The sequence below is a fragment of the Scleropages formosus genome, chromosome 8 (assembly GCF_900964775.1).
Source record: "Scleropages formosus chromosome 8, fSclFor1.1, whole genome shotgun sequence".
Classification (NCBI taxonomy): Eukaryota; Metazoa; Chordata; class Actinopteri; order Osteoglossiformes; family Osteoglossidae; genus Scleropages; species Scleropages formosus.
In genome coordinates this window covers 20395938-20418055 of record NC_041813.1, presented here as the reverse complement: position 1 = coordinate 20418055, position 22118 = coordinate 20395938, and the positions used below count along the sequence as shown (strand labels likewise).

At 45.9% G+C, this 22118-nt stretch overlaps 2 protein-coding genes across 2 annotated transcripts; one reads left to right on the top strand and one right to left on the bottom strand.

The window, feature by feature from the left end:
* tpbg (trophoblast glycoprotein) lies at positions 1 to 2888 on the bottom strand. The gene is made up of 2 exons (XM_018757074.2): positions 2786 to 2888; positions 1 to 1785 (listed from the first exon to the last, which is right to left on the bottom strand). Exon 2 carries the CDS (start codon positions 1710 to 1712, stop codon positions 729 to 731), a length of 984 nt encoding a protein of 327 aa, XP_018612590.2. The 5' UTR covers positions 1713 to 1785; positions 2786 to 2888; the 3' UTR covers positions 1 to 728.
* Positions 2889 to 5006: 2118 nt separating this feature from the next.
* On the top strand, positions 5007 to 20804 carry ibtk (inhibitor of Bruton agammaglobulinemia tyrosine kinase). The gene is made up of 28 exons (XM_018757345.2): positions 5007 to 5185; positions 6024 to 6950; positions 7205 to 7301; positions 8106 to 8230; positions 9143 to 9253; positions 9345 to 9515; positions 9797 to 9914; positions 11154 to 11334; positions 11438 to 11561; positions 11657 to 11834; positions 11914 to 12073; positions 12591 to 13226; positions 13583 to 13669; positions 14078 to 14160; positions 14295 to 14332; positions 14479 to 14575; positions 15158 to 15259; positions 15356 to 15473; positions 15628 to 15688; positions 15801 to 15928; positions 16040 to 16152; positions 16551 to 16684; positions 17320 to 17441; positions 17534 to 17629; positions 17817 to 17957; positions 18186 to 18347; positions 19492 to 19624; positions 20092 to 20804. Exons 2-28 carry the CDS (start codon positions 6627 to 6629, stop codon positions 20215 to 20217), a joined length of 3966 nt encoding a protein of 1321 aa, XP_018612861.2. The 5' UTR covers positions 5007 to 5185; positions 6024 to 6626; the 3' UTR covers positions 20218 to 20804.
* The last annotated feature ends 1314 nt before the right edge of the window (positions 20805 to 22118 follow it).

The following is a 22118-nucleotide window of genomic DNA, read 5'->3' as shown; positions in this document are numbered from 1 at the left end:
GTTTCCAAAATACAGGTTAAATAATATATTTAGACAAGTAAATTAATACAAAATAAAACATCTTGCAATCTACAGCAAGGTATATATCACTACCGCTTTAGGTCATTTGGAATTATGTAAATCTATTTACGTTCCATGTGGGAAAAGGGTGTCGAGTGCGGAGTCTTGCTGCAGCGTCAGGCTTCCAGTCACACAAGTCCAGCAGAGAGCAACCGCTCAGGACCTTTTATCCAGCAGAACGTCCTCAGGTAGAACCAAGAGCGACCGCGTCTTATTATAAATGCGCAGAGCGTCGATAATAAAATAAAAGACATTAAAAAAAGAATATGACAAGCAGGTACTTTCAACAACATAACAGAAACTCCGGGTGCAAGATTTTATTCCGTGGGAGAGGGTTTAGCTAATACCGAGACTATTTCATTGAGATCTAGATATGTTCAGAAGAATATATTTAAGTTCTTTGACATTCCTCAGTCATGTAACGAAAGACAAAGCCAGCGAGTGCTGGCAGGTGAGGAAGACCTTGGCAAAGTGATCCAAGCCTGCCAGGCCCAATCCATGCAGCGCTGCATGACGTCAAACAATGAGGAAGCACATCATCCTATATCACATGACATGGCCTTTTTTGACACGCGGGGCAGGATCTGCGGGTGCAGGCAGAGGGTTCAAGGACCGGGGTGTGGCATGCATAGCTAGGGCCAGTTGCTAGGCTCCACCGCATGGGCAACTCACACATCTGAGTTGAGGCTGATGTTGGCCAGCCGGGGATCAGAGTTGATCTCGTACCTGTAGTGGTACCCCTCCATGTGATCCCTGCACGCGTCCCGGATGTTGTACAACCACCGTTTGATGCCCTTCCGGTTGAGGTACAGGACCAGGAGGAAGATGAGGCCAATCAGGGCCAGCACCATGCCCAGGAACACGTAGGAGGTCTCCAGCGCACGCTCCATGCCCCCGGAGCTGGGGCACTGCAGCTCAGACCGGTTGACCCGCAGCAGGCCAACGTCAAGGAGATTCTCTGGGGAGATGCAAGACAAGTTCTGCTTGTCGTGGATCGCATCCGAGTTTCTCAGCCACGCTACAAAATCCTCGATGTTGCAGTCGCACACCCAGGAGTTTCCCGCCAGCAGGACACTGAAGTCAGTTCGCTGAGCAAAGGCCAGCATGGTGGCGTTGGAGAGCTTTTTCAGTGCATTGTCCCTCAAATCAAGATGTCGCAGCTTTGGACTCTTCAGGGCTGCGTCCCCAAAGTCGACGAGGGTGTTGTTTCTCAGGTTCAGTCTGCTCAGCTGTGGAATGTCAAACATCCCCAGCCTGAAAGCCAATAAACTGTTGTCGCTGAGATCTAGAACTTCAAGTCTTGGCAAGTTGGCAAACGAACCCGGGCCAACGGCCATCATGCTGTTCGCGTTCAGGTGCAGTCTGGTGAGGTGGTGCAGGACTACGGGGAAGGATTCGTTGGTGATATACGTGATGTTGTTGCCAGTTACAATGAGCTCCTCCACATTGGCAGGCAGAGACTGGGGAATGGTGCGTAGACCTGCATTTCTGCAGGACACCGTGGTTGTGAAACAGCTGCACATATCAGGACAAGCATGACAAGATCCAAAGAGCAGGATGTGAAGGGCAAGCACCAAACAGAGCGTGGGTCCACGAGGCCCCTTCTGCCCCAACGCGGCCGAGATGCACAGCAAGGGGCCTGGAAGGCACATCTTCTCAGGCTGATCCTCAAACTTTCAGCCCTCCGAGTTGGAAATGTTGACAACTCTTGTTACCAGCTGTTTACTTGGAAAGGGATGAAAAGAAAATTAAAATGGTTAGAGTCATGAAAAGCTAAAAGTCAAAGTAAGTTCTGCTCTGCACAGCCACGAATAATTTTACACATCGAATTTTAATCAAAACGTATTTATTTATTTAGCCTAGTAACTTACAAGGTTACTAGGGCCTAGGCTTATTATTGCAATTATTCTCATGATTTAATAGGCAAAGTGAGTTAATATTAATATTCATTACAGGGAAATTAACAACATTCCCCCAAAGTCACTATAGTATAGTATTGTTACAAAAAACATTTTAATCAACAGGGATGATTTCACTGAAAATAATTTGTGTGTGTATGTGTGTTTGTGTGTTCTGGTTTTGCCAGTAAGTAAGAGTTATTAAATGCTGACGGGACCCAACTCTAGTCTAGTTAAAAGTTGCTAACATGAATGATTGATTGAAAAAAAAGTATCGGATTCACGAAAATGTGAAATGAGAAAAAAATGCTTTTATATGTCATCACACAACCGCAAGAGAAAAAGGCATTTTTTCCACTGTTACTCAAGCTGAAAATCGTTAAATCGCGTTTTCACACAGTATTACGTTTATATGGATAAACGCAAGTCAAACATAAAAGGTTAATGATCTTACCAGCTTTTCGCACAGAATCAGTGCCGCACACACTTCTTGGCTCAGTTTTAAAAACGCGACGCTTAACTTAAAGGAAGTCACTTTATGAACAAAAATAATATTCAGATCATTCAATGAATGATTCGGAGGAGAAAATAACAAGCCAAGGCTTCGAGCGGAACATCAACAAGCGGCGCTTGCGCGACAGAGTTTGTAAGTTGGACAAAGAGTTCGCCCCGCACTTACAGAACATCACACAAAAAGGCCCGAAAGAAAAAAGTTTAAAAGAGGCTCGAAACACGCGTGTTTTGCCATTTGTTAAAGCCGGTCCGCCTTCCGGCACCGACGAGCCTCGGTTATCATGTAGAGAGCGCGAAGAACAGCAGCAAGTTACCGAAGTCGGTGGATCGCTGAAGATGTTCGCCCGCAGACACGGCGCTTCCGTGGACAGCGGCGAAGGAGCGCTTCTCAACTGGCTGCAGCCTGCGGGTGCCCGTGCGGAGCCGCGCGCGTCTGGGCGGTACCATCGGGCCACGGCGCGGGGACCCGCCGAGCGCAGCCGCAGATGGAACGCTCGCTGTACCTTACCGTACAGTACCGTACTGTACCGTACAGACACACGGCGTTTTCCAGCATAGGCCCTCATCAAAGTTCACATAACCAGGGTGTGGTTTTTACTCTTTTCACTTATCGTATTTATTATGTGTTGCCATTTGATCGCACACAGGAACACTTCGTGATAAAAAACGCTTTCAGAATCTGACGCTCCTTCGTTCACACATGATGATTGACGCGATATGTGCTTTAGCGGAGCATGCCGGCTTTTTGAAAAGATATTACTCCCCACTTCGCTTTTTCACAGCAAAAATAATATATGGACACCCAGATCGTGTTTAAAAGGGGTAAGAAAGGTTACAATGTTTCACATGTGTCGCCACGTAGCGCGGTCTAATAAGTTCCAGAACGTGTCCAGACATTCCGAAATTTGAAGGAATTCTCTTGCAGGTGTGGAAGAAAATAAAACATTTCAGTGGCACATGTATTTACAGAGGGAGCTACGTTTGGAGAGCATAACAATACAATAACAGGGCAATAACACCAAAAAGGAATCTGGTTTCAAGATTCAAGATTCAAGAGTTAATTGTCATATGTGCAGTAAACAGCCTGTTGCAGCATACAATGAATGAAACTGTGACTCTGTGAATCCTCCCAGCAGCCTATGACATAAATTATAAGGCCATAAAGAAAGAAGAAGGCGTAAATTAGAAATTTGTGGTTAATAACGGGACTGTTGGTGGGGGCAAATATTTTCTGAAATATTTTTTGAATAGTTGGAGTGGCCTTGCATTTAAAACACAGCTGGGAAAATCAGCATGACGTGTTTTAAAGGGTTTTATACAACAGATGATTTTTACCTAAAGCAAGGACCCGTCCTGAAGAAATGTCCATGAATAATTGTGGAGAAAGGATCGCTCAGTTTTTAACTACTTCCACATACAATTATGTCACACATAGTGACAGCATTAGTTACATGTGCCTGCGGCACGGTGGCACAGCGGGTAGCACCGGTGGCTTCTATTTTAATTTTTATATATTCGGACAGTGTGACTTTCCAAGCAAGTCTGAGCTGCGAAAATAGAGAAAATTGGAGAGAGGGTTCCAGGAGACCTTTTTTTCACAGCACTCCATGTAAAACCCCAGCTGCAACAAGGAAAATATAAAACGCAGCAAGAACCCCCGATTTAGAAAAATTAAAACTTATTAATCAAAAATAGGGTAAGCTGTGAGTAGAAACACAGTCCTCACAGATCTGGGGTTTCTAGGAATTAAAATGGTATTATAATATTTCATTTCTTTAATAAACGGGAAAGAAAACACTGGAATAAATGTGAAAAATAAGCAGTCAGTACAGATGACGTCACAGCGGCAAAATTGGATATACAGTATAATACAACAGAAACATACGAGACAAAACGTTATCCAGACAGAGGTGTTTATGGGTTCAAAGGGGAATGGCATTCCTATACAGAAAGATGCTATTTTATTACAAAAGCCAAAGGCCGTTTGAATTTAGTCTCTATACAGTATGAGTATATACATTATTTGTATGCTTTTTTCACCCCATATGACATAGAGTAATGACCTTCTACAGAATAAAAATGCGATAAGTTAAAAAAAACTTATTTGTAATATTTATTACTGTAGTATTTTATCATTTTTTTAAGTAAATAAACCTCTCAAATAAATATCTGAAGCTCGTGCTAGCCAGCGTAGTTCTGAAAAAAGCTTATTAGGCAAAAGATTCAGTTTCTAATCCTCAGAAAAGAATTATATTTATGTCCACAATGTAAATTAGGGTAAAAGTCTACGCAGCTATAGGTAACTTGTGTTAAACGAACGATAACAGGGCACTCCGCTATCAGTGAGCCACACGTGGCTCTACGCGCATGCGCACGCACCATCTCTCGATCGGTCCCTCCGCTGACATGCGCTCTCAGCCGTTTCCGTCGCTACGGTGCGTTCCGACAGAGCATATCGGAATACGGCTCTCGCGCAGGGCGCTAGTCAGCCAATCAGATCGCTCCGTGTTTCCTCGTCCTTCGCCAGCGCAGCGCAGCGCACACCCTGAGGGCCGTGACTTCTACACACTCGGTGTGTGTACGTGCGTCAGAGTGTAAGGGTGTAGTAGGTTTTGACACTGTTTTTTTCGCTTCGCTCCGAGGACATGATGATGTGGAACTGCACCGTGGGGACACGCTCAGTCACGAGAACTTTCGCTTTCTTCTAGCGGCAGGTGAGAGAGCGGTGTACGAGCACTGTGACACTCACTGTGTGGTGGCTTCTTCAGTATTCAATACTGTATTATATTGCAACAGACAAATCATACATCATGACATGACGTGATGTGGAAACCTACTCAGTTCTGTGTGTATAATAATGTATATACACACACTCAAGATTTGGAGAGATGATCATGTGGTGAGTTTGTTGTATCCAACTTGTCTTGCACAGTCTAAAGTCCACAGCTTTTCTGAATAATTATGCTGAAACCTGACTGGAATTTCAGTAGCTTGCCAGCTTAGCTAACACACGTCATGTGTCCCAGGTTCTTTAGCTGACCTATTTTTTCTCCGTTTTCTGTGTCGTTTTGGCAATAGGAACGTGTGTCTATTCAGAGCTGCTTGCCCAAGTGCAGTCATCTGTGTTTCCCCCCCCTCTGACGCGCAGTTTTTGATAAGAGAACTGCGAGGTTCCATATGCAAACTTCTCCTGGCAAAGCCTGGCATAATAACTGTGAGGAGAGTGAGGACAGCAGCACATGGTTGTATTGAGTTCAGCTTAAAGCTTCAGAACAAAATGATTTATGACACCTTTCTCTAGATTAATTTACCCATTTACACAGTTTTATTGGAGAAATTTAGGGTAGGCACCTTGCTTGCTCAAGGGTACTACAGAGGGAGGTGGGATTTGAACCCGTAACCTTTGGGTCCAAAGGCAGCAGCTGTAACTACTACACTATTTGCTTCCCCTGACTGTTTGCAGTGCTTTGGCCAGTGAATCTGTCACTGTCACTTTAGTGTAAGCACTGTGTGTGACCTGCTGTCTTCTTCTGTGTTCCCTCACCCCCCCAGGTTCACCCTACAATTATGGAGGCCTGAAGGTGTGCTGTGTGTGGGGGAAGAGGAGCCTTCCCCCTTGCCCAGGGGGGCGCGGTGGAGGTGGCCGACGGTGGCAGACTTATTACATTTCGTATGAAACCTTTACAGAGAAAGAACTATTTTTTGTGAAAACAGAGAACCTCTATATTTGTAAAATTTTCTACTATATTTATTGACATGGCTTTTGCAGCCAGTGCCACGCATGTCTGGTGGTGTGTTCCCGCAGCCGGCATGGTGGACTAAGGGCCGTGCTGGTGGCGGTGTGCTAGAGTGCGGTGGAAGCCCAACACAAGCACTGTTCTAGCTCCCCACCCACGTACAGCAGTGCACCTGCTTTGCTTACTTTTCTCCCAAGCCCTCCACCTTTTTGTTCACTCTGTTGTTTGAAACCTAAAGGTACTTCCGCAACTTCAGTGTTTTCTCCGGTGGGGGGTGGACTGGTAAAGAGACTGCATTGACACTATTACTGTTCTGGGGAATTGTTTGTGTTTAGAGGTGGCAGCATAAACAGATACTACATTATATATGTGAAGAGGGCACAGCAAGGCTTTGTAGTGTGCCGGTGGGGATTTCAGAATGACCCCGCCATTCCCAGACTGCACGCCCAAGTGTCGCTCCCTGCAACATGGTGCAGAGGTGGTGGCGGCGCTGACTGCCGGTTCAGAGGGCCGCCTGCACGCCTTCCTCTTGGCCCATTGCTACAATGCGGCCACGCTGCGGGATGCCTTTGGGCGCTCTGCCCTGCATTTGGCTGCTTCCATGGGCCAGCGGGCCCTGCTTGAGTGGCTGCTGGAGAGCAAGGGGGCAGACATACTACTGAAAGACAAGGAGTCTGGCTGGACGGCACTGCACCGGAGCGCCTTCTACGGACACATCCACTGCCTCCTGGCTCTGGTCAAGGTATCGTGCGGTGTAGCTCTGGGGTTCAGATCTTTTTCCTGTTTGCACCTTATTGTGTTGGAATCGCGACCCATTGAGTGGCACTTGCTGCTCACAGTCTATTATTTAACTGTTTGGCTTGGAAGTGGGATCGGTTTTTACCGCTAAAATGGTTTCATTCACGTTTATATTAAAAAGCAGGTAGCAGTGGTTTCCTGCTACCATTACATGCCGTTGAGTAAAGACAGCCTTGTCCGTGTTGGTCTGCTCTCCAGCATGGTGGCCTGCTTACCACACTGGATAAAGAAGGCCTCTCAGTTCTGGACATCACCATGAAAGATAGGCCCCAGCATGTGGTTTTCCGGAATACTGGTAAGGACCGTTGTAACCCCATCGTTCTTGCCCTGTTCACTGTTTTATTTCCTGAGGGCAGCGTTTGCCGCTTTTGATTCAAAGGTACGGAATAGTGTTGTTGAATTTGGAAGTGCCAATGTGGGTACATGTTGTTAAGGAATCAGAGTATTTGAAGCCAATGTTTTTATTAATGTTAGTTGTTGGTGCTCCGTTTTTTTCCCCCGCTGTCAAAAGACATGTTTCAGGTGGATGGGTGACTCCAGTTTACCACTAATGTGTGAGTGGATGAGTGTGTGATTTCCCTCTGTTCGACTGGTGAGCTGTATACCAGGGTGTCCTTGACTAATGCAGTACTCATATAGGTTGTCTGCTTTATTCTTGTAAGCTGCTTTAGAGTTGGTTTCTTCTTTATTCTAAAGCACTTTGAGAAGCTGTATTTAAATACTTTATATAAAATTATTAGAACACTTCCTAATCAGGCAGTTTTCAATACATATTTGCAAGTGCAATGAATGCATCAAAATCCTTCTCTGCTGAGCTATTTGTGAAGCTGTTTGATAGTGTAAATCAACTAACATAGTAATTGGTAATGATATTGCCTTTGAGAGTAGTCTGTGCATTATCATTTCAAGTTTTACATAAGACCTTCCTTTGCCTTTTCAACTCTGCATTCTCGCAGAAGGGGCATTCATTTTGCAGGGAAGCCTGTGTGTGACTGGCAGGACTGGAGATGGAGACATTGGTACTTATGTTCAGAAACTGGTTATTAAGTATTGTCCTCATAGGCAGTGCTGTTCTAACGCAGTATTATTTTTGCAATAGACCCCACAGAGGTGTATACGTGGGGAAACAACACCAACTTCACCCTGGGGCATGGAAACCACGAGAGTCGTCATCACCCAGAGATTGTGGACTTCTTCTCTAGAACTGGGGTTTACATCAAACAAGTACAGTATCAGATTGTCCCTTTAGTAGTTAAATTTGACAAAAATGGCCTGTCACACGTGTTGTATATGACACTCACCTCTGACACCATTTGTAATCTCCATTGTTCCGGAACAGTCTTCATCAGCCAGGTGATATTTGGGAATGCTGACCGACTGCCTGAGGCACTTCTGTTGTTGCTGATACTATGTTGACTGACAGCAGCAGGCTGGTGTTTGGGGGCACAGTGGGGGAAGTGCAGGCCTGTGCTGTAGGGGATCTGTGTGGCTTGTGGTGCAGTTTGTGATCTGAAGTAACTCTCGCATCAGCACACAAGCACACAGTCTCTTGCTCCTTATGCTTGGAAGTCTTAGCCAGGTGGAGGAGGTGAGGCTTTGTTATACCCTCCATACATCCTCAGGCAGTGTGATGTTTGACTCTTCTGTTTCATTTTTGAACCTTGCTGCTCTCTGCTATAAGTGTGATGTCCACGGTTGCATCAGGAAGTGTTTCATTGAACAGGCGAGTAGCTCAGTTCTCAGTTCTTCAGCAGACAGTGGTTATTCAAGTAAAGCTCCCCAAAGAGCACAGGATCATAGCTTTACATCTGCGCGCAGGAAGAAAAGGTACAGACGCTTTCTGTTCCTGAACCCCTTGCATAAGGGAATTGACCCCACCCATTAATCGCACTTCATGGGTTATGTATTCGCTCTTACAATGTCAGTGCACATTTAAAATGTTACTTCTGCCAGTTCTTTTTATATGAAACGCATAGACAATTACATTAGATAATTACAGTATTCATGGTATACAGAACTGTACTGCGTATTGTAAAAAATTTTTAGGGAGGAAACCGGAGCACCCAGAGGAAACCTACATAAACTGTGTTTGTTTCCAGGTTGTGTGGTGTCAACAGAGAATTGTCTATTGCTTAGGTGGTGCTGTGCAAGTTCCACTCCGTGTTCCTGTCTCAGAAGGGCGAGGTGTTCACCTGTGGACACGGTCAGGGCGGTCGACTAGGGCATGGTGACGAGCAGACATATCTGGTAAGTGCAGCTGTGTCTCTTCGTCAGCAGCTTGTCTGTTCCTTGTGTCTGCCTATTTCTTACCTGTCTCACCTGCATGTGTGTGTGTCAGGTGCCCCGTGTGGTGGAGGGACTTCTGTCGCACCACTGCTCACAGGTGGCTGCAGCCAAGGATCACACTGTGGTGCTCACAGAGGAAGGCTATGTCTACACTTTTGGCCTTAACACGTTCCACCAGTTGGGTCTGACCCTGCCCGCTACCTCCAGTCATGTGCCCAAACAGGTATAGAAGGCACCTCCTGCACTCTAGACACTTTCTGTCTTTGCACTTTGGTTTCTCCCTTCACACTGCAGAGTTTAGGCACTTAAGATTTTATATAATTACATTAGCTTATTTGTCATTTGTGTTAATTATTGTAGTTTTCAGTAGAATGTGCAGCTGTATTATCTCACGAGCATGTTTGACAATGAAAGATAACATTTCTCACGTATTTGAGAGAGGTAATTAGAAAAATGCAAATGTTTGCTGGAGGTGACCAGTCGGTGTTCTTCTGATGACTGCAGGTATTCTGCAAGGCTTTGAAAGGAAGGATAGTGATTGGTGTAGCGGCAGGACGGTTCCACACAGTCCTGTGGACTCGGGATGCACTCTACACCATGGGTCTGAATGGAGGGCAGTTGGGTAAGACTTCGGGGCTCCCTGCCTTTGTATATTGGCTGTCATAGCAGAGCTGTGGGGCACAGCCCACGTGCTTGTCGTTCCATGGGTCTCCGCGTGCGTGATATGCCCGATGCAAACATACACTCAGTCTTACACACATTCTCGCAGACCGCTGACCTTTCCCTATGTCTGAATAGACAGTCTTGAGTCCACAGGGGCCAAGGTCCCCACGATCAATGAGGCCTCTCGGTCAATACGGCAGCCATGTCTCAGCCCCTAGGGGGCACGATTTAAGACCTGATTTCCCCCCTCTCCATCTCCCTCTCTTTCCACTTTAGCCTAAAGCTTAAAAGCAAACATTTAACAGCAATCAGCAAGCCACAGTTTCTTAGAAGTGTATGAGCGTATGTGCGCATGTTTTATTGCCTCTCAGGTTGCAGTGGTTAGGCACTAGTCTGCTCCATCCTGGGGAAAGCACACTGCAGCTGTCACCATCATAGGACTCATGTGGAAGACATGCGCAGCTCCCGTCAGCTGCCCTTCCTTGTGTGAAAACTCAGGACTGAAACCAGTCCATTAACCTCAGCCTAATGGCAGGAGGCCGTCACTGTGTCAGTCACAGATGCTCCTAAATCTGTCGCAGTGGTGACTCGAAGTGTCCCCTCCACACCTGGGATACACTGCTGCCTTGACTTTTGGAGAGGAATGTTGGAGAAGCCCATGACACCATGGGCTCTGAGGTCCTTGAGTTCACAAGCCAGTTGGAAGGTTGATTCATGGACTAGGAGACCTTGACTTGATTGCCAGACTTGGTGGTATTGGTATGTGGCTTCAGCGGTCATGGTGAAATGGGCCTCTGTTTCCTGTTGGCTTATGGAAACATGAAACAGGAAGCCCACATCCATCATTTCCTGGATGTTGCAGTAAAAGGTTCTGGTCTCTTGAATGCAATAGAAACCCAAAGAAGAATTAAGCCATTTGAACAGTGTTTGCTTGGCTACAACCTTTGACCAACTTGAAGTTAGTCAAATCATTTTCTTAATTAACAAATATCAGAATGTATATAATTCGGAGTATAATAGTCATGTGAACTGTGTAAAAAAGGTCTTGGTGGCATTACAAGACTTAGCATCCTGGTCCCTTTTGTAAGCCCAGTATGTTTAAGAAGAGCCTGACAAGATACTTGTATGAAGTCCAGCAGAACAAAGAATAATAATACACAAACCTGTCTTGGTGAGGAAGTTGCATTTTCTTGTGCAGGGTATCTGCTGGATCCCAACGGTGAGAAATGCGTGACTGCCCCTCGCCAGGTGTCCGCTCTTCACCACAAGGACGTGACCATTGCCATGGCAGCAGCCAGTAATGGGGCCACTGTGTGCGTGACAGAGAAGGGCGATGTGTACCTGCTAACTGACTATCAGTGCAAAAAGCTTGCCTCCAGGTGCGTCATGAACTGTCTCTGCAGCAAAGAGAAATGCAACAAACAACTCCTCAACCCGGAATGAATTCACACACTCAACTTTGTGTCTCTAACCCTCATTCAGGCAGCTGAACATCAAGAAGATTCTGGTCAGTGGTGGCAGTCTGGACCACCGTGTGGATCCTCAGGTGCTAAATGAAGGGGGAGGGGACAAGGTGTCCATCCTTGCTTTAGATGAGGCAGGAAGGGTAGGTTAAAAACTTGCAAAGTCCCATGAGGTGCAAAGCAGTGGGGACCACTCAGTGGTAGATGTTCTGTAGTAATGGCTACTTCTCATTCATAGGTCTTCTGTTGGAGGTCTGGCAGCAGCTCTGTGAAGCAGTGCCGGTGGGCTTATGGGCGCCAGGTGTTCATGGCAGATATTGCACTGAGTAAGAACCACATGATGTTCGTCACTCAGGAGGGTGAAGGCTTCACCGGCCACTGGCTGACAGACCACAAGAGGAGTGCAGAAAAGAAAGGTGCCTTGCTGCGCATATGTATGTTGCTGAAGCTGATCGCTTCCATCCACTGGTCTCACAGCCTCCTTTACTTGGTCAGATGCAGGAGGAGGGGTGGAGCAAACAGGACACTTTGAGGGTGGTTCTTTGTACGAGCGAATCCGACTGGTGAGGATCCCGTTCATCCACCGGGCTGTCAGTATCACCATAGACTCCAAGGGCCGTAACTTTGGAGTGCTGCAGTCAGACCCCAAGACCAGGTACTGGTGTAGAATTAACAACTACAAACACACGCAATAGAGATTATAGAGTATATAGATTATTAAGACCAGATAGTAATAACTCAAGCTGCTCAAACTGCAGCTCACCTGCTCAAAATAATAATCTGGTTCTTTTCAGTTGTTCATTTTTAGCGCTCTTTCCACCTGAGTAATGCACCAAATAACCAACTAAATAAGTGCATAAATGCAGAGATAGTGATAGAAACGGTACCTAAAAAAGGCAGTTGGAAGCTGAGAAGAAAAAAGAAAAATCCTCAGTCATGAAGTCAAAAATAATTCTTCGGTTGTTCCTGGTTCTTTTATACAATCGATGTCCACTATATGGCAGACTTTATTGTGAAAATAATATTGTGTATCAGTATGAGCTATTAACTTATGATCTAATAAATGAATGCAAAAGAATTCTGAAACAGGGATAGTGTGTTACACATGTTGGCATGTTGAAGTGTAATCAGTGTGTTTTTTTTTTTTCTCCCCCCCCCCTTCCCATGCCCAGTCTCTATGAGGTCCCTTCTGTCTCCGCTTCTTCATTCTCCCAGCACTTCCGCTGCCTGCTGGCCGAAGCAGATGAGGCTGATAGCATCCACGATGTTATGCTGCAGACTGGCAACCGCTCTTACCCAGTACACAAGTACATCCTATCAAGCAGGTCAGAGTTCTTCCGAAAGCAGTTGTCCCCAGAGGCAGGGCGGGGCGATGAAGAGAATCAGCAGGAAGTGGGAGTGACGTGGAGCGAAGATGCTGTCGGCTGCGACCTGATGGTGTTGGAAAAGGTCCCTGCAGACATGCTGGAGTACGTCCTGCAGTTTCTCTACACAGATTCGTGCCAGATGCTGGAGCAGGGCTTCCGGCCTGGTATCCTCAACCAGGAGCAGCCTGCTGAGCCCAGTCCGGAGCAACTCATCTGCAGCTTACAGGGGCTGGGATTCTGTGGTGGACTGAAGGGTTGCTCTGCCCTGGAGGTGTACCAGTCACTGCCTGCTTCAGCCCTTGAAGGGAGCAAGCAGAAAAGCAGAACTTCCAAGACGTGCAAGAAAAGCAAAGGAAAAGAGGCCGGCGAGGGTGGAGCAAACCCTGTGAAAATCCTACAGGGTGTGGCCAAAAAACTGGGTATTAGCAGCTTGGTAGCACGGTAAGTGTTTGGGCCAGAGTAATGGGAAAGGTGTCTAATTTGTGTGTATGTAGTGGCCAGTTCATTAAGTATACTTCAGTAGGGCTAGGGAGGATGCTGATTTACAGCACCTAACTCACTCTGTGTGTGTGTGTGTGTGTGTGTGTGTGTGTGTGTGTGTGTGTGTGTGTGGGGAGGATACATGTGTAAAACAGGTGCACCTGCTAAAGTGGCCAGTGAGTGTATATGTGTAGTAGTAATAATAATACAAATGTCTATATCAGCTTACATCAGTTTTGTGATTTAAGAAAAGATATTTGTGGATTAAGTTTTAATGGGTATTTGTTGCCTTTTTTGTAATATCTTCCTTGTTACAGATTAGATGGAGTCAGATATGAAAACGGCAGAATCAATGTTCTACACAAGAAGACTGGAAACAAACTTAAATTCAACCCAAAAAAGTGGTGAGTGCTTAACTCATTCATGATTTGTACAACAAGCATTTTGTTTTAGTGAGGTCTCCCACTTTCGTTCTTTGCTGCAGCACTTGTGCGCTTATTGACTGAAAAAAGGGGAAGCCCTTGCGTTTGCACCATTAAGCAACGTACTTAAACGACATTGCTTCAGAATTGTGTTCAGCTGAGTAAGTTTGTGATGCCATAGTAAGCAGCAGCATCAGAGTATGAGTCCTTATAATATGAATATCAATGAAATTCTTAGAATTGATCATTGTCATTTTAAATGTCTTACACATTGTGTAGATGTTGCAGATATTGCTCACACACTGGAGTTCATTATTTGCAAAGCTTAGCTTGAATTGTGAGATGCTACCCAGAATTCATTGCCGTTCTCCGTCTCTCCTTTATCGGCAGCTTGTACCTCTGTGATGTTACTCTGCAGTCTGAAGATGGGAAGGATTTCCCCTGCCACAAGTGTGTGTTATGTGCACGACTTGGTGAGTGTCCGTCACATATGTTGTTGTCCAGTCTATTGTAGCTTGTGTGGATTTGTGGGGTCAGTGATATGTGATGTTGTATTGCAGTTAGATGTGCTGTAATTCTTTTGACCTTACTGTTATTTTATTCACAGAGTACTTCCACAGCATGCTGGGGAGCTCCTGGAGCGAGGTGGGTCCAGCAATTCTGTGACGACAGTAAGCCTCTGTTGGTTTGCCAAGTGTTTCTATGCAGCTTAACATAGAGCTGTGAACTGTCTCTGTGTATTGAACTCTTTAAGATGAGATGTAGCCACATGCACTTTCTCCTACCCGCAGGCCTCGTGCTGCACAGCACTGGTGATGCCCGCTACTGCCGAGGTCCTGCAGGTCATCCTCGAGTACATCTATACTGATGAGTCTCCCACAGTCAGAGGTGAATGGTGTGTGTGTGTGTGTAGGAAGCGCATAGACAAGTGCAGCTAACAAGCTAGTCTCCGGCCCATTTTTAGTTTGCTGAGGTCTTGCAATCCCTCTGAAATGAAGGATTCAGTATGATGTTGTAGACCTTTGTTCACAGGCCTTTCATGTGTGGTTGGTTATATTGGGCCTGCTTGCCTGCCAGCTTAAAAGTAAAATGTACAATACCGACATAGGTCTTGGATATTGTGAAAATACCTGGAATACCTTACTGTACACTTATGCCCCAGATAAAAAAAGATTCCATTATTTTTTGTGGGGAGAAGTTCCCATTTGAACTATTTTCAAATGTGGTCCTATTTTCTTGCGTTGGGCCAAATGTTGAGAAGGTGCACTGCATGCTATAGACCAGATAAATGACAATCTGGACTAAGTAATAAGAAGCACTGTTTATAATTGCAGACCTAATAAGTGGAAAAACCGGACATTTGGAGACTGAATAACTGGAGCAGTGTAGTGTTTTTTCCACTGTCACATACACCAGGTTGCTGCTGTTCCTGTTTGCAAGTGTGGCAATGCCTCATATGTTTTCCTCCAGAATCGCAGAACGTGGAGTTTGTGTGCAATGTTCTGGTCATGGCCGATCAGCTGCTCATCCCCCGCCTGAAGGAGATCTGCGAGGTCTCCATTGCAGAGAACTGTATGTGTCCTCGCCTGGCCTGCTTCCCGTAGTGTGAAGGGAGTCCCATTGGGGCGCACCGCTGACCTGACCACTCTGTCTGCTGTTGTCCTACAGTGACACTGAAGAATGCAGCAGAGCTTCTCGAGTTCGCTGCCATGTACAACTCCCAGCAACTCAAACTCTCCTGCTTGCAGTTCATCGGGCTCAACATGGCTGCCCTGCTAGAGGCACGGTAGGTCGGGATGCCAGCAGGCAACTTCCCAAAAAAAAACCACACACAGTCACACGTGGTGTATTTGCTATTGAAGGGTCAGGGATCTGAGATTATGTAAAACACAACAGCATACCTGGGGGTTGATGTTGCGCTACCTTGTGTTCATCTTCAGAACACTGGATATTCTTAGTATCGACATGCAGATGGAACTTTCTGCTGCCTACAGAAGGATGGTGAGTGAGAACTGCTCATGCTGCTGCTCCTCTGCCATCCTCAGCCTCCTTTTTTTTGGTGTATTTGGTATGTCCTCCCCCCTTTGATGTCTCCTCCTGACGTTGACATTAGATACCAGCGATGCAGAAACGTTTGATCACTCCTAACCCCGATGCACCGGACCTCAGTGTCTACGAAGACGAGGACTGGGATTCCTCTCCTCATTCTGAAAATGGTGCAGATGTGGACAAAAGCTCTAGGTAAGGCCACTGGTATGACCTTCCATATTGCCCAGATTACACATGGAAGCACAGTACTGTTTAGAGATTGAATCAGCGAATTGCTTCACCATCCCCTTCACTCCACCCCAGAGAGACACTGCTGAAGAAAGCCAAAATGAAGGCCAAGCGTAAACCACGACGGCGCTCTGACAGTTCAGGGGGATATAACCTGTCTGACATAATCCAAAGCCCGCCTACCTCAGGTAATCCTCCATTCAGGAACACACTCGCTGGAGAACACTTGAACAGAGGTGCTCCATGAGATACTTCAGGGAACAGCACCAGGTGGTGCAGATTTGTGCTTGAAGGAGCCAGGTTTAAATCACATGTAAATAGGTAATCATAAGTAGCTTAACATAACATTGCTTTAGAGAAAAGCATCATCTGAATGAATAAACAATAATTTTGGTCGAATGCCTTCAATCTGTCCTCTGCATTCAGTATGTAAGTGATATATGTATCCTAGAACTAGTAGCAAGCTCACTTTAGCTTGGTGGCTGCTGCCTTGCAGTGTGTGTGTGTGTGTGTGTGTGTGTGTGTGTGTGTGTGTGTGTTTGAGAGAGAGAATTCATAAGAGGACTCTTCGTCTGGTCTTTTCCAGGTCTGGTGAAGTCGGCAAAAACCAATTCCATTGAGTCTTTGCAGGAGCTTCTCACCTCTGACTCGGAGGGCAGCTGCGTTGGGGTGGGCAGCCCCCGCGACTTGTGTTCACCAGTCTTCCAGGAGAGACTCGAGGTAGTGCACACAGGAGCACACAGACCCTTCAAGGGGCACTGTGGTCAGGCACAGATGTTTCCAAATTGCTTTCACATTTATTCATTTAGCAGATGCCAAAGCATGGTACAACTGGAGAAACGAAAAGTGCATTTCACAACAGACAGTTACAGTATAGATGCCATTTTGTCCAACGCAGTCTTTTTTCGGCATACAAGTAGCTGTGTACATGCAGTTGATAGGAAATACAGTGGTTATGGTGACAGATGGTGTAATGCAAGTTTATGGAACAGATAGATCAGGAGAGAAGTGGGTCTGAAAGATGTTTTTGAGACTCTTGAATGCGTAACAAAATTCAGCAGCTCTGAGGGTGAGAGGAAGCTCATTCCATCACATTGTAGCCAAAAGTGAGAAACTACAGACTTTTTTTTTTTTTTTTCCTGATTTTGGACCCCTTGTGAGTGTGACCACCAAGTAGCCGAAGGTGGAGGGGCACACACCCCTTGCTGGGTGTTAGCAAGTAGGTCCCTAGGTGTGGGGTTTAGATGTCTTGTAGGCTATTATCAAGAGTCTTCTGCAGTGTAAGGACAGAGTCTGTAACACAACTGGGAGTCTGTATCAGCACTGAGCTCCTGCTGTGGTTTTGCTCTGTGCAGCTGGAGGAGAAGGCTCGGGTCACAGGGCTCAAGAACCCACATCAGGTCTCAAACGTGAATCCCACAGGGATCCTTCCTGTCAGGAGCCCGCCCCCAGAGCCAGCACCCGGACCACACACCAGGTGGGCCGCATCATGGACGTTCACTAGCCTCACGCTAATTGCAATGCCAGATGTGGAGCCTGTAGGAGTTGTAACACATTTTGTCTCCCCAGTCCCTCACAGCACCCCCCAGTGTTGGATCTGCGCACCATCATGGAGATGGAAGCACATTTGCAAAACCTGGGAGCCACACCCAAAAGTTGCTCATCGTAAGCTACCCCATGTCTGTTTCTCAGATTGCTTGACAGCTGAAGTTGGTAGCGGCAACAGATATGTGTTAAATGGGGCCCTTACCCCTCATAGTTAGTTCATGGTACAGGCTGGGACTTTGCCGCTGCTCAAATGTGCAATGCTAACCACACACCTGTTGTTGTTGACCAACATTGGCAATGGCAGCTCCAAGTCCTCTGCACCCCCACCAAAGCTCTCACAGAGGCAAAGGAAGATGATCGCTATGGCAACCAAAGGGGCCTGCATGGATGGTGTCACAGTGAAATCTCCACCTCCTGTCACTACGTCCAAGATGGGGAGAGCGTGGTGGGTTTAAGACACGTTCATCACTTTTGTGTTTTTAACCACAGACACTAATCTACTGGGAATTACAACACACTGAGTCTGACTGCATCTCATACCATTTGGCTACACCTGGTGTGAGCACATCTCCTGCTATGGATGATCACGCTCTGGATATGGCATGACTGTAGGTCAAAGGTGCATAACAATCTCCAGAGAGCACTATGAGGAATTGTGTGCGCATGTTTCCAGGGGGACCCCAGCGCAGGCCTCGTCATCTTTCCGAGAAGTGATGAGGGAAGAGGAGAAGGATCAGGTCCGAAGCGAAGCAGAAGTTCTTGGAGACTCTTCCTCTTCTGTCAGGAAGGTGACGTTCTCAAGTCCTCCAACAAGCCATGTAGAAAGATTGTCTGGGTAAGTGTGTGTCTCTCTCTCGCGCACACACACTCACATTCTTTTATTCTGTCCTTCACACTTGGCTAAGGGCACATGGACTGTGGTCGGTTTGGTAAACTAATCACAGCCTCAACAGCCAAGTGACATAACAAAGACCTTATATTGTAAATTATATGAAATTCACATCATAGTACGTTGCTATTTTCCCCTCGACATGAGTGACAGATCAGCAGGAACTCATACTCATATATTGACATGTTCATTTAAATAAAGTATGTACAGCAGCCTGGCAGTGTTTACGAAAACATGCTCAGTGCGTAGAGCTACACGTGTTGCGCACTAGGTGTCTCTGTTGTCCTTTTGCTTCAGCACAGGGAGAAGTAGCTTTCTGCAAAATTTTGGTGTAGTAATTCTGGTGTGAAAAGATGCACGTTGTTGATAGACACGTGTAGCTCTGTGTAATATGTGGTGTTGGTATCACTAGTGGGTGAGAGAGACTATGCAAGTTTGCAAATAGGCAACTCCAGTGCATTCCGACACTGTATAAATAACCTCCCAGTCGGAGTTGATCTTTCCTGACTATTCTTGGTTCTTTCGAGACTCGGCGATGAGGCACAATAAACCTTAGATGTTAACCACCACGCAGCTACAACACAGAACACTTTGAAAAGATGTTGGACATGCGTGATACTGAAATGCATCTGCTCATCTCTGTTCCGCTTTTAGTGAAACCTCACAAATTTTCTTATCAGTTTGTTCACAGAGCAAAAGCCACGCAAAGTCTTTTTCTCACATCCATGCTTGTAGAAAGTTTGTTTCATGGGTGCTTTTTACTGATGTTTCTGGAACGTGTGTGTACAATAAATAAAATAAAAAATGTTCATATAATGGCGTAGAACAATAAAAAAAAAAAAAAAAAAAAAAAAGTACATAATTGGGAAATAAGAGGGAAAACAACATAAAAGTGAATAACACTTCTTCACCGAGTGGGGACCTATGGTGTGTGTGATGTCCTGCCGTGAAGCCTGGCAGCTGGAGATAAAGATACGTTCCGCCATGGTGTGTAATGTGTGCCGAAGATTGTGTTTGCACTGTGTCGGTGGGCATCAGTGTTGGGGGGATTTGACTTTACACTGATGCACCACTTCTTCTTTCCCATCAGCCCCTGGCTGTGGGGGGCAGCAGGAAGCCCACCACAGGGCACCACAGTAACCTTCGCCTCCATAGTGGAGGAGGAACGGCAGCAGGAAGCAGCACTCATCCGCAGCCGAGACAAACCTCTTGCGCTCATTCAGGTGACTCGCTCAAAACGTGTAGACGCTGTGTACACTACTAAGATTATTTCGGAGTTTACTTGGGTAAATGAAACAACTCACACTGAATGTCTACTTGTGCTCTTTGGTCCTCGATTTACGACAGGGTTCCGTTCCAAAGACCTCGTCATAAGTCATCGTTGTCATTTGTCAAAAACCCCTTTACACTGTATTGCGGCAATCACAGAAAATATGAACAACACATTAGGTTGTATAAAAGGACTTTTTTCCACTAATTTCACACACTATTCATTTAAAAATATCTAACTCTAGTCTTTTGATTTTTCTTTTTTGCACCTGAACACTCACATTTCTACTTGTTAGCCATTTTTAATAAAAAGTAACTTCAGTAGAATCACAGACAAATCATTCTGTAAATAAAACAAGGTTTAGCAAATAAAATTCGGAAAGGAAGCCCATCTCTGCGTTTCGCTCTTCCCCTCTCACAGGTTGAGGAACGTGCCATTCAGGAACTGCTCTTTCACTACAAAGCCCCCAACAATCCCGAGGAGTTCATCCTGGTGGAGAGAGCTTCCCTCGGACCCATTGCCACCCCCACATGGAACAAACACTGAGGCAGCACAGCTGTCGAACGGGGTCCCTTCTGGTCTTGTTCTTGATGAGCTTTGGAACCATCTCCCGTCCGCTGTCTGACCGCAAGCTGTTGCTTTTCTCTGCACTCTCCCCTTCCAGCCAGCTGGTGAACATGCTGTGGACATCCTCCGGTCCTCAGAAGCTTGGTATCATCTTCCCATTTTTTTTCTCTAAATTTCAGCTGCGCTGCTCTTATCGCTGAACAGTCACGCATGAACTAGAGCTGCTGCCAAAGACGAGCAGTGGATGGAAAGGGTGAGCTCGACGCTGGAAAGAATGCCTAACTCTTCGGGGCCCCTCGTTGCTGAACAGAGCGTAAATATTGCCACATATTCAAATTTCCTGTGCCTGTTTGGTGCTAAGTGTAAGGAAGGACAGCATTTGAAAGAAAACCCTCCTTCTGGAGCATCCCTTTACAGGGATCATGCATGTGACCCTCCTGCAGGCACGTGCTAGTGAAGCCCTGTAGGTCTTTCTGGAGTATAATTGCTGCTTGTGCTGGCCATGTGATGATGTTTGGCCACAGTGAGCCTGCAGATATGCAATAAAGAAGATATGTGTGCAGTGGCAACTTTCTCCTCCCTCTCTCCTTTCCTTCTGTCACTTTGGACTCAACTGCCCAAGCAGAACACCCCACGGCCTTATGTCAGCATCGCTTCTATGTCACTCGGGGAAAACTCACCGATGCCAAAATACTATTGCCCCCCCCCCAAACACGCTCTTTCCCATCAGCACCTCCGCAGATATTTGCTAAAAGTAAACCACGTCAGTTAAAGCAAAGGTCAGCTGCAATGATGCAATGTCTTTTTAAAGCCCCTTTCCTGGTGCAGATTCTGCGGTTCAGCTACAACTGGGCCGTTCACGGGAAAAAAAAACAATGCCATTCCACTTTAATAACTGGTGTTCTGTGACATCACCTTGTGCTCGAAGGACCTGGGTTTGCTATATAAATGGGTGAATCAGTCAGCTTAATAAATACATGTAAATAACTAAGGTGTCCAACTAAGTCTGTTTGGAACTGTCTGGCTCTACTTAGAATGTCTTTGCCAGCTGATTCTAAGTAGGCATATTGTTTTTAAATTATATCTAGCGTGCCTGTTGATTGTAAAACTACTCCTAACACTGAGAAGATTAAATGTATTTATTGCTCGTAAACCTAAAATGTTCCCTGGAAAAAAAAAAAAAAAACCAGTGTCTGCAGCTGGGCGAAGGATAGGATCCTGAGACCATCCGCTCTGAAGAGAAGCAGTAATACCTTACATACCATTTAATCATCTCACTGACACAGGTTACTTTTGTTTTTAGGAGCTTGTGCACTTTGCCTTTTGCTAACTAGCATGTAATTCGTACCCACGGTTGAAGCCCGTCCTCTAGCCTCCTCTCCTTGCAGGGCGTATTGAGACAAGCCTGTGCTTGGCCTTCAATCCCATTTAGCGTCACAGCGAATAGCAGGGATTACCCGCATGCCTGTCTGCTCCGCTACATTAAGGACAAAGGCAAGTGGGCAGGGCTGGTGTCCTCTGACCTTTCGGAGCTATTTGCAGGTGAGTAAATAGGTGAGTAAGCACTGTGGAAGACCAGGCTGCAGGCAAAGTACGCCCATCCCTCAGTTTATGAAAACGACAAATACGGGGAAATTATTCCTGTCCCACCAGAGAATAAAGTTATAATTTCTGGACAAATCAATATCCTCAGTCCTGAATTCCTGAAAAATTCTAATAATTCCAGCTGATTTTCACTGGAGGTGGTACAAATTGGCGTGAAATTAATTTTTCTTCTGGGTGTGTTGGCTATGGTGTCCCTGACACTGTGCAGCACAGCTACCTGAACATTCAGTCAGTGGGAGCAGCTGCAAAGTATTTAAATTTTGTTTTTTTTTTTT